We start from the raw sequence: 11678 nt of genomic DNA, 5'->3' as shown, positions 1-11678 counted from the left end.
ACCGCCTGCATTATGGTGAGGGCATTAACCATATTCCCAAAGGGCTGGCTGGCCTTATTCTGCCCATCTTCCCATTGCAGACAGATTCCGTTATACCTGAAACTAAATGGATACCTCCTTTGGCACCCTTTTGTTTAAACTTCCTTAAAAGCCCATTGCAGAGACTCAGCCCCTCGATAAGCCTGGGATACGCTGCCATAACGCACACTTAGCATCAGCTTTTCTGAGTGTAAGGAGGTGTGGGGAGGCCCTGCATGTGGCACCGGGATCAGGGGTGTGTGAGCCAGTCAGCTGCTTGTCAATGTGCCCTGCTAGCCTGTCTGGTGTAGAGGTAACAGCACAAAGGCCAGGGTGCTGCTGCACTGAGGAGAGGGCTCCCTCTGTTTCTGGGTAGGCTGAGCTTCAGTGCAGATGTGACCTCGGCTGGGGCGTAACCAAGCTCCAAAGGAATTCCTCCTGCACTTGCAAACTCTTCAGCAAACGCGACATTTACAGTTGCTCTGATTCTTGGATCACTGTACTGCTGGTAGGAGGTATCAGCCAAAGGTCACTAGTTTCTATGCAACTCCTCTTTAGGTCTGTCTGGGCTTTGGTGTGAATCAAGAGAGCAGAAATCTTCCATTCCCAGGTCAGAACAGGTTCAGCTGAAGAAGGTTTGATAGGCATGCCAGGTAGCAGCATAAGTTAGCTGTGTAAGTGGCTTTCTTCCCAGAAAGGGAAGTGGGATCTCTGATTTTTTTATGTATATGGAAGTTTTAGTATAATTTACCTTTCAGCTTAATCTGAGGGTTAAATGACATAAACTGGGAATTTACTACCTGACCACATTCATTGTATATAATTTCATAAAGCCTTTTAACATAGGTGGCTGATGTGTATATAGTGGGTGGGAAGGAGCATACATTAATTCTCTTGACTTGGCTTATTGATAATGAATTACAACGCTTCTCTGGTGTTTGCATACACGTTTAGCAAGCCCCGCTGTAGAAACTGACTTGGCGTGTGTGCTCTGGCTGGGTGAGACTCCTGCAGCCAGGGTGGAGGGGATGCAGCGCTGAAAGAAGCCCATTCCCTGGTGGTAAGCAGGGAGCTTACTGTGCTGGGGCGGTGGGATGGGAACGGGCACTGTAAGAGCACTGACTCAGCATCAGACTCAGCCCCCCTTCCCTGGCACCACAGGCGTGGGGTTCATTCAGACACTTTGCGGGCTGGCTGTCGCAACAACAGCCTTGCTCTTGCTTCACACCAATGATGAGTAGGGTGGCAGAGCCAGCTGAGCTGACCCATGGAGCTCAGGTCGAGGGGGGCTCCCCAGCAGCCAGGACACAGACACCTGAAGATGCCTGTGTCTCCTTTGAGGCCAGCATAAGGAGGGGCTGGACCGCCCCTGGGTATCGCACACAGGCTGACCTCCTGCTGCAAGAGAGCTTTGCTCAGTAAGCCTCATACAATGCAGGGAGGGGCTGCACTGTTTCCACGGCAGGGTTTTGGCTCTGCCTGAGGGCACCTCTTTCTCCTGGCTGGTGCTCAGGAGTCCTTCCCATCATCCTGTATGTGCCATAGGTTACGTACCCTCTAAAAATCAATCTGCCATAGGTAAACTGGCAATCAGATCATCTGCTGGAATGCAGCCATGCATTCCAGCCATGAATCCTAGGCCACCGACGCTGCACTGGCTTTCCACAAGAAGCTTTTAACAATTGCTTCCAAAAGGTCAGGAAAGCCATCAGGAAGTCCAATTAGCTGTGACTGGCCTGGGGGACAGGGTGACACAGATGCTTTTTGAATAGGATGAAGGACTGAGCAAGGAGAAAACGTTTTTCCCAGTCATTTCTACTCTATTAATGCCAACTCAGTGCCACCCAGCTGTGCCCTTCTGCTGAAGTCCATCAAGCACCAAAAGCTGGGTTTCAGCTGGGTCAGCGTGCTGGGGAGAATCGGGTCTCTTCCCCTCAGTGGTGGCACAGCACCTGCCTTTGGGAGCAGGGAGGTTTGCAAAGAAAGGATTCATGGTCCCCACATCTGCCTTGTCCTTCCACACCCACCCTTCTTCAGACCAACAAGGCTCCCTTTTCCTTCAGCCTTTGCTTTGTCATCTGTACCCCAGTGCTTTGCAGGAAACAGAGCTTCCCTCTGTGCCCTTCATCCAACTGCTTTGTGCCGGGGGATGCCCTACCACTGCCATCTCCACCCTTTCCTGACTCTCATTCTGAAGCGCTTACTGTCTTCTGGGACCTGCTTCAAGTGCATCTGAAGAAGCCTTTGCTGGCATATTTGCTGCGGTACAGCATGAATCATTTTGCCTCTCTCCTCTAGTCCCTTCCTGCTTCTGCAGGTTGTCTGCAGGCCGTTCCACAAATGTCTTTTGGAGGGGAAGAAGCAGAGGGAGTAGCTCTAGAAAGGCCAGTTACAAAGCTTTCAGAGGGACCTGTGCTGACTGAGGCAACACAGAGTGGGAGGGCAGAGGAGAAGGAAGCAGCCTTGTGCGGGGGAAGGACCTGAGATGTTTCATCTGGGGAGTGCTGCCTGGCTCATGCCCTTCACGAAAGAGGAGCTGTTTGGGATCAAAGTGATGTTCAGCTGAGGGTTGCTGTGGCACAAGATGCTATGGCAGTTACCTTCTGTGCAGGATGTCACTGCAGGGTCCTTTTGACTCTATTGGGGTGCAAGGCCACCTTTGCCCTGAGGCCTTCTCTTGGTCTTGCAGGATGCTGTCCTCTCCTCTGACATTGCCATCCAACCATCTGCCTCATGCTTCTTTTAAGTGCCCTGCAGTCTCTAACCCCCCAGCCATGCACTGCAGCCCTGCTATGTCCAGTTAGCCCCAGTAAGGATCTGCATGGGTCTGTATGCCTTGGGAGATGCACACCAAGCCTGGGTACTTTTGTTGAACCCAGAACTCAAGGGCAGATTCCTCCCTAGTGTCTCCTCTGCCTTTTTCAGACTGGTAGGGCTGGTAAGGGAACCATAGGCAATACCTATACATGTGGGAACCTGGGAGCTGAGACCATAGGTCCTCAGGTTGGGGTAGGAAACAGGAAATGGGAAACTTTGGTCTGGGAAAGCTCTGCAGAGATAGTAGGACTGGGCATCCTTCCTTCTGCTCCAGGCTGGTTCTTTTAGCTTGTATCTGCTCAGGCTCAGTGTGGTTTGAACAGGTCTCACTCATCTCATCAGTTAATGGATCTTTGGAAAGATTTCAGCTGGAGAGTGCATTGGGAAATGCAGAAAAAATAATACAGTTATAGTGTATTCATCTGTAAAGTATCTGTCTTTAAAGAATCATAAGAACAGGCATACTGGATCAAACCAGGGAGGAGTCTGGTCCGGTATTCCATCTCTGACAGTGGCCAGAAACAGAAGCACTCTTTCTCCCTCCATCCATGTTCAACCCATACTGAGCCAGATGTTGTTTCTGTGCATTGAGTTGGTCTCAAGGAGTTTCTCTTCCATGGACTCATCCTGGAACCTGCACAGACTCTCAGCATCCACAACTTCCCATGGCAAGGAATTCCCCAGTTCAACTGCAGGCTGTGTGAAGAACCATCATTTTCCTTTTCTTAAAACCCAGCTCTTGCTCTCTTCACCTATTTCTTTTACTGGAAAAGACAGTAAACAATCAATCCCTGCCCATCATCTTCAACAGCACTCTGAATTAACACCACATTATTATCTGCTTATTACATATGGTACCTAGAGACCTCTCTATGCAGGGCATTGTGTAAAGATATGGCTGAAAAATCATTTTGCTGCAGTGCTTCCAGTGCAAGCAGTGGGGGCAAGTAAAGGGCAGGAGCCAAGTGTATTACAGGGGAGCAGTGTGAGCAGCCCGTTCTCATCACTGGCCTCTTTCTAAAGTTGCCTTTTCCTGTTGCAGCTGGAAAATGCGGCAGTGCCTCTCAAGCAATTTTCCTTTTGCTTCTCCTGACGGAGAAGTGGGTCCTGAGCAGGATGCAGCAGCCAGTGGCTGGTGACAGGAGCACAGCGGTTCCCTCGCAGCACTCACTGAAGCCCAGCCTCGCTGCTGACTCGGCCTGTGCACACCGTCTCCTCGAGGATCCCGAGTGGTCCCTCGCCACTGTCCCCTGCCTCACCGAGCTCTGCCTCCAGCACATCGTTCACAATTTTGAAAGTAAGTGGGAGCGTGTTTCATGTGGGACACACAGAGTGAGAGCATCAGTCCTGGGGAGCAGAGAGTCAACAAGGCAGGCAGATGCATCTGAAGGGAAGAGTGTGGTACCCAGCCCTGCCAAAGGAACAGATGGGGAGAAATATCCCCTCGGGCAGCTAGTTAAACAAACTGTTTAGTTGCTAAGTATATACTTGTACACCCCAGGGATGGCTGTAGTCCTCTGGGCTGCCATCCAGGATGTGACTCTGACCTAACCTTGTCCTACCATTTCTTCTTCATTCTGTGCTCTGTTGGACTCACTTACCTCAGCCATGGCCAGGGCTGTGGAGCCACTGTTTCCTTCTCTCGATTCATGCCCGTGTTACATTAGTACTTGAGGATGGAGCCCCATTGTGCTGAGTGATGTACAAAGAGGTAAAGAATTGCTCCTTGCTGCCATCAAGTAGCAAGCTTGGTAGATGGGAGCTACCATCTCAGAATACATATTGTACGCAGTCTCAGGCCTTCTCCATGGCTTTTGGTGGTGATGTGACAAGTTATATCCTCAGGCAGAGAATGTGCTTGTGAAGCAGGTGGACTGATGAAACGTGGCAAACCAGAAAAAGAATGTCTTATTTGGGAATTAACTGGGAGGGGAGAAGGAGGGGTCTATATGTCTTTTTGGCTGACGGTGACATGGCAGCAAAGACCAAAGATAGGTCTAAGGCTGTGTCCACATTGGGACAATGACAGTACAGAGGAGCTCAGTGCTGCCTTACACCAGGAGCTGATGATACCTGGGGGTGTGAGCTGGGACACCCTTGTAGTCCTCAGTCTGGTCAGTCAGTCTGATGCCACATGGATTGGACTTCACTGCACATGAAAGCAGTGTGCTTGGTGTCTCTCACACCATTACGTGACCTGTGCAGCTGCATCTTGCCAACTGCTGTGGCCTGAGTGAGCCCAAGTGAAGCCAGCCCAGTTCTGCCCATAAGACTCCCACCTCTGCTTCTGTCATGGGACTTTGCAGAGAAGGTCATTGCAGTGCCAGCGGTAGCATACTGGAGAATGGGCTCCAGGAAGAGGCTGAGGTAGAACTATGGGTTTTTCTTCTGGAGGGAATGCCAGAGAGACAAAGGAAATACAAAGCTGCCCCCACTTTGTGTCTCAAAATCTGATTTCCCATGTGCAAATAGAAATCATCCCCTGATGACCTCTGTTACTCAGCACTGTCGTGTACATGTCACCAAGCACTCACGGTGTGAGTATGTGCAGCTTTTCTGGGGCATTTCTTACCACAAAAAACTTCCCCCAGACAGAAGCCAGCTGAGGCTTAGGGTGAGCATTTGGAAAGAGGCTGAGGGAGGAAGCTCCTGGGAAAAGAGAACTTTCAGTTAAACAAGATGAGCCTAAAGGCTGAGTGTATATCAGTAGAAAGAAACAGGAATCAATCTGGGGTAAGACAGACACCTGAGTTGAGATGAAAAGGCACAAGGACTTCCATGAGGAGCACACAGTTGTTCTCAAATATCGTCCTTCAGTATGCTTAGAAACCAAAGGGAGCAAGTTCAGCAAACGGCAAGCCAAACGCTCCCATTGCTGTAAGGCTGAACTAGCTCTCTTGGGAGCAGAAGTCCTGCTCTGAGTATAAACTGCATTCAAACTGAATTTAATCTGGGAGATCAGTTTCTGATGCAGTTCCCAAATATTACAGAGCAAACCCAGTTGAGCTCGTGTTTCATTGCAAAAGTTAGAAATCCTGCACAGAACTGTAGGAGGTGAATCCTGTATGTTCCTGCCAGCTTTGCTCCTCGCACCAGTCGCTGGCAACTGAGCAGAGAGCCAGTATCAGCAGAGGGGAGGGCATGGGCATGCAGGTGGGGAGAGGGCAGAACCACAGTGCCAGCCATTGTTCCTACAGCCCAGATCAACCTCTCCTATTCATCCCCTACAGAGAACCCTATTTTGGACCGTCTTTTGCCTGAACACCAAAGGAAAGTACTAGACAGGCTCCCCACTGGCCTTCCACTCGCTATCACTGCCAACCTAATAAGTGATGAGGACTACTGGAAGAGGTGCTGCACCACGCGCTGGCAAGTGTGTGACATCTCCAGCTACGGAGGCAGCTGGAAAAGGATGTTCCTCGAACGTCACCTGGAGAACATCCTGAAATGTTTCATCCCCAACACCACGGACCCCAACCAGGTCCTAGAGCTCATCCCGCTCTGCAAAAACTACGTGCGGAAACTGGAGGTTGACCAGTTCCTGCCACCGTTGGAAGTGGATCAAAATGAGGAGAGGGATGGCCTCTCTAAGTCAGAGAGTGATATGGAATTCAGAGAGGCCTCTGTGCACCACTACGACCTGAGAGTCCTCGTTACTGCTCTCCCTCACCTTGAAGAGCTTCATCTCACTTACAGTGTGAAGGACTGTGGCATGAACTTCGAGTGGAACCTCTTTAACTTCACCTACCAGGACTGCTGCAGCCTGGCTGTCGCCGTGAAGATGTGCCAGAACTTGAAAGTAATGCACCCCAAACCAAACCTTCCTCCCTCAGCTCGATCTTCAAATTGCTTGGGGATAGAAACCCAGGGACCATTTTTACTTGCTGGCAGCACCCTTCCTTTTGAAGTTGCAGTCTGGCAGAGTGCAGAGATGTTAACTTGCTGGCCTCGTGCCGAGTACCTTGTTCTGCATATGTCCTTGTTAGAACAGGTTGTCAGAGGGTCGGTGAGAAAAATACTCCCACAAAACATGTTCCCTATAGCACAAGAGAAAGCAACACTCCTGCTTTGAGTCCTCACATAGTTCTGTGAAGGAGGAGAGAAAAAGCCCAGAGAGTTTTTCATAGGGAGTTTTTGGTAGTTATGCTCAGTAAATACGTGTCAACATGCCCCAGAGGAGCAGGGACGCCTAAGAACAGCATGGGGTAATACTCACAGTTGCCTCAGGGTGATGAGGGGTTTTCCTTCTGGGCAGTAATACCATCTTCAGTTCTGTGGCAACTGCAGCGCAGATACTCAGCCCCTCCAGGCCTCCAGCAGCCAGTGCTGGCCGGAGTGCAGCCAGGGCGAGCTGGCTGGGTGCTCTCCCCATGGATTGGCATGCTTTGGAAAATACTTGTCTGCTGGGCTTCCAGAAAAGAAATTACCTCTCCTGTGGTGAGGTGCCCTGGCCATGCAGGCCATTGCCCTTCACAGAGAGTGATGTGGTTACCACGGGCGCATGTGCTCATTCAGAGACTGTTCAACTCTTGAGTTTTGCTGTTATTCTCTGCAGGCATTTTGGTGGCTTTATCCTGTTTTAATTTTGCCCCTTGTTAGAGATTGCACAGAGCCAGAAGAAAGGAACAGGCACTACTAAGAGACGAATCATTTCTCCCTAGAATAAGTATGGGACATCCGTGGCATACCCTGTCTGCTGGAAGTATCTGGCCACTCTAAAAGCAACTACTTGAGCCTACTGGCTAAAGGTTTCTGTCATGAAGGGAGATGAATCCTGTCTGGTGGACCATAGGCTTAATTCCTTTGAGGTCTTGTACAAAGCTCAGCCCAAAGCACTGAATGTTTTAGTGTCGCTGTCTTTTATCCCCACAGGTTTTCGAGCTGACGCGAAGCAAAGTGGATGATGACAAGACCAGGCTGCTGGTCCACAGCTTGCTGGATCACCCCTGCCTGGTGGAGCTGAACTTGTCCCACAATCTCATCAGGGACAACGGGGCACAAGCTATTGCCAAGTTGATCAAACACAGCAAATTAGAAACCCTCGACCTGTGTAACAACCAGATCCATGATCTGGGGGCTCAGGCTCTTGCTCAAGCCCTGGCAGAGAGCTCCACCCTGACCTCCCTGAATCTGCGCCTCAACTGTGTGGAGGACAAAGGCGGGGAGGCCATTGGCCATGCCCTGCTGACCAACGCCACCCTGCAGTCTCTCCACCTGGGAAGCAATAAGCTGTCAGAGCCAACCGCCGCACTTTTCTCCCAGGTGCTGGCTCAGAACACCACCCTGACGAGCATCAACTTGTCATGCAACCAGCTGGGGATGGTAAGAGAACTCCCTTCTCCCCGCAATTTCTGAGCCTGTGCGGTGGCCTTGCAAAGCAGAGGCTCAGCCTGCCCTGCCTTGAAGCCACAGGGGCAAATGCATCCCTCACTTTGCAGTCTTGCTGTGATAAATATTCCTTTAGAGCAGATAAGAGACTCCAGCAGATGGCAGGAAGAAGGGTATCTTCCATGCACACACATCCATTTATCTCAGTCAGCTCCTTCACAGGGCTAAATCTGGCTTCCAGGCTTTGGGCTTTTGGGCAGAGAAGGATTTTCCCCCAGGAAACTGAAAACCAGGGAGTATGCCTGCAAAAAATCACAGCCGCTTCACACACGTGGGAGTAGATAATAATGATAGGTGGTATGAGACGAGGGCCTAATGCATAGCCTCTGTGCTTTGGATCTGCTGTGCCATCTGTCACTCAGTAGCACATAGATAGTATCACCCTTCCCAGAATCTCTCCTGTCCATCATGCACTCAGAGGAGACTGTTAGAAAATTGGCTCGGTTGTCGAGCTCCTTTAACTCACCCTGCAGCTCTGGAATGCTGTGGTAGGTCAAAAGTGCCACATCTGGGTGCTTGTAAGTGACTCCTAAAACACAGGCCTACATTTTCAAGACAGAAGAACATCCACAAATCTTACTACACCCTTAAAATCTGCAGTATGCAACATGCCCACAAACCAGACTGCTTCTCTTCTGCTGATTAAAAAGAGCTTTAGAAATCTGAAACTAGACAGCCAAATGCAATCATGCTGGCTTTTAAACTTTCTGCACTGCCTCAATTTTTCTCGCTGTCACAATAAAGAGACAGCAAGACCAGCTGTCCCTGCTAGCAGGAATATTGGCATCAATGTGTTTGACAACGGTTTTAAAAGGATTTGATGGCAGAAAGCTTTTGTGAGTTCTGAGTTTTATGATCCTGGATGTGGAAAACCATTTGAGTTTAATGATATAAGGGGGCAAAGGTTGGAAAGGATAGAAGGATTTTTGCTTAGTAAATAGTAATGTCTATACTTAGCATCTTCCTTCTGGTGAGCTCTCCTGTTACCCATTTGTGAAGCTCCACAACAGCCCAACAAGAGGGTTGGTGGTATTATCTTTGGGGAAATGGGTGGTTTTGCTAGAGACGCATCGAACTCTGACCTCTGTACCCCATTAAAGAGAGACTCCTTCCCTTTTTGTTCCAACTTACTTGGCAAAGGTGTAAGAGGCAGGATGCTGGGATGAAGGGACCACCTGCATGAAGGAGATGGGGACAGGAGGTGTATTTGTCAGCTGAAAAAGAATAGCTGTGGGGGAAAAAAGTCAAATTGTCATATCCCTAAAGACAGCACTTTAGGTAAGGGAGAGCAATCCCCCAAAGCAACTGGCCTCCCTAAGGCTATCTACACTGCATTTTCTGTCCCATGCAGGCTGGATTTCAGTTGCGTGCAATGTTCCCTTCATCTCACCAAATGGAAAATGGCATCCAGATAGGAAACTGCCAGCACTGCGGCTCTTGGCACTGCCAAGATGAGGAGCAGCACTCTAATCACATTGCCATTTATCCCCAGCCAGCAGTGTGCGGGGAGCTGGGGGACAGGGGAGAGCAGAGACTCCTCCCATGGTTATCATCACCAGCCATGCTATTAACCAGCCTGAGCTTGAGGACTCCTGACATTGTACCCAGAGGGAGTCATTAGCATATGTCATATCACTGAGAGCTGCATAAGGTTATACTCTTTCCCTGTACTTCTCTTGTGAGCAACATTTCGGGCTTGGGTGAAGGCCTTCATCCCTTTTGGCACCACCTTCCCACTGACTTCCCACTGCCTGCAGCTGATATTGCCCTGGGGAGGAGGGCAGGGAAGCAATACATGTCACTGTTTGATCTGCTTTAACCCTCCCTTCTCACCCCCTTGCAGGATGGTGGGAAGCAGATGCTGGAAGGGCTGGCAGGTAACAAGGTTCTGACCGAGTTCGACCTCCGCATGGCAGGGGTGGGCCAGGAGACCGAGTACCTTGTTCAGCAGGTCCTGTGGGCCAACCGGGAAGCAGCACGGCTGGAGTCCCTGCAGCAGTCCAGAGAGCAGTGAGCGTTGCAGGTGCACTCTTGGAGACACTTCACCTCAGAGGCTTGTTTTCATTTGTATTTGTGAGAAACATTCAACCTGTGGCTGCTGCCGCAGCCTTACCCAGATCCCCACCATCCAACCACTGACATATTCTAATGCAAGACAGACATTACATGTCGTGGGACTGCAGTGGCATTACAGAAGCAATCTGCCTCTGGAGTCCTCTCTCCCACTGCACCCAAGACTAAATCCCACCTCCTGTGGCATTTCTTACATGCTCCAGCAGCAACTGGATGTTGTTCCACCTGCAAAGCAGGTAAGGTGAAGTCTCCACGACCTAAATGGTCTAATCCAGAGCTAACCTTCCCAGCAGGCTGCTCTTTTAGGCTTTTTGCTGAGGAGGATGTGAGATGAACAGAGGATGTAAGAACATTGTTACTTGTCCCTCAGCAACCTTTTTCTGACCATTGGTTTTATCTGTATTTTATTTCAAAATCTGTCTGCAGTCTCAGATATGGGTGGTGAAAAGTAAAAAAGAAATAACTCCAATAAATGATCAGTCTCTCCACCATGGTTTCCTGCTTCAGATTGCTATGCCTTTGATCAGAGCCAGCCTGCTTTGCAAACAGGTGAATTCCTTACAACTAGATGTTTATCCTAACTAGGAGTGCTCTTCTGTGCAAGCCTGTCACAAGAATCAGTGTTTTAAGTAACTTCAAGCTGGAGGGGTCCCTGCAGGACTGCTAACCCACACAGCCCACAGGGTTGAAAACAGAGCAGCTTCTTCTGCCTTGGAGGAAAACCAAGCAGCTTCCTTCTGCTCCATGCATGGCTGCAGCCACCTGGGGACAGGACAGGACACATACGTGACTGCCTTGGTCCTTTGGCCACCCCAGTCAGGAGAGGTCAGCAGGGAATTAAGGCTGATCTCCATCCCCTCCCATGCTCTGAGCAACTCGGGCTTCACACATCTCCCAGCAGCAGCCCTGACAGACCCACCGCTGGCAGCCACCTCAGTGAATCATCCGAAACTTTTATTACACCGATTTGGTTTACAATCTTTGTACTTTGATATTTCCAACAAAAAAGGCAACATTGTGATATACTGTTCGTACATATATAGAGAGACAGACAGAGCTAGATCATATTGACAGAGCTGAAAAGTAAAAACTGTTTCCCAGTATTCACAAAAGAATTTGTTCGCCACGTACCCGCTTCTGCCTTGCTCTGCCTGATGGATACAGATGCCTGTGGTGCCGCTGGCCCCCCGCCGACAGGACCTTTACCTGTGTCATGTCATGCCCTTACAGATCAGAAAGGATGGAGTGCGAGGCTGTCCCCAACAGTCGTGGCCATGCCAGGGCCACCATGCTGACGGGGCTCAGTCCCAAGCCCTCACAGGTCATGGATGCTCCAGGGGCTCGGTCCACAAGAAACCCTAACCAGCAGCAGCAGCTGAGAA

The 11678-nt window shown here is 50.1% G+C and overlaps 1 protein-coding gene across 2 annotated transcripts; it reads left to right on the top strand.

Annotated features, from left to right (window-relative positions):
* The first annotated feature begins 3094 nt into the window (after nucleotides 1-3094).
* On the top strand, nucleotides 3095-10640 carry TCTE1 (t-complex-associated-testis-expressed 1). Of its 2 annotated transcripts, none has more exons than XM_061365962.1 (4): nucleotides 3095-4132; nucleotides 6066-6634; nucleotides 7708-8157; nucleotides 9575-10055. In XM_061365962.1, exons 1-4 carry the CDS (start codon nucleotides 3952-3954, stop codon nucleotides 9842-9844), a joined length of 1470 nt encoding a protein of 489 aa, XP_061221946.1. In that variant the 5' UTR covers nucleotides 3095-3951; the 3' UTR covers nucleotides 9845-10055. The 2 variants fall into 2 exon arrangements, with proteins under 2 accessions (XP_061221946.1, XP_061221947.1); XM_061365963.1 differs by lacking the exon at nucleotides 9575-10055 and adding an exon at nucleotides 10067-10640 and having other exon boundaries at nucleotides 3857-4132.
* Nucleotides 10641-11678: the final 1038 nt, after the last annotated feature.

The sequence above is a fragment of the Neopsephotus bourkii genome, unplaced genomic scaffold (genome assembly GCF_033783945.1).
Source record: "Neopsephotus bourkii isolate Nb327-2 ecotype Australia unplaced genomic scaffold, CSIRO-AGI_Nbou_v1 NB_1292, whole genome shotgun sequence".
Lineage (NCBI taxonomy): Eukaryota > Metazoa > Chordata > Aves > Psittaciformes > Psittacidae > Neopsephotus > Neopsephotus bourkii.
Note: the sequence above shows the minus strand (reverse complement) of the source record. Positions and strands in the feature narration are given on the sequence as shown.

What these genes read in the sequence shown, in the direction of transcription:
- TCTE1 (XM_061365962.1), top strand. Translation starts at nt 3,952, where the DNA reads ATGCAGCAGCCAGTGGCTGGTGACAGGAGCACAGCGGTTCCCTCGCAG. An exon ending in CATCGTTCACAATTTTGAAA is followed by an intron (nt 4,133 to 6,065) that starts GTAAGTGGGAGC and finishes CATCCCCTACAG; the next exon opens with AGAACCCTATTTTGGACCGT. An exon ending in AGATGTGCCAGAACTTGAAA is followed by an intron (nt 6,635 to 7,707) that starts GTAATGCACCCC and finishes TTATCCCCACAG; the next exon opens with GTTTTCGAGCTGACGCGAAG.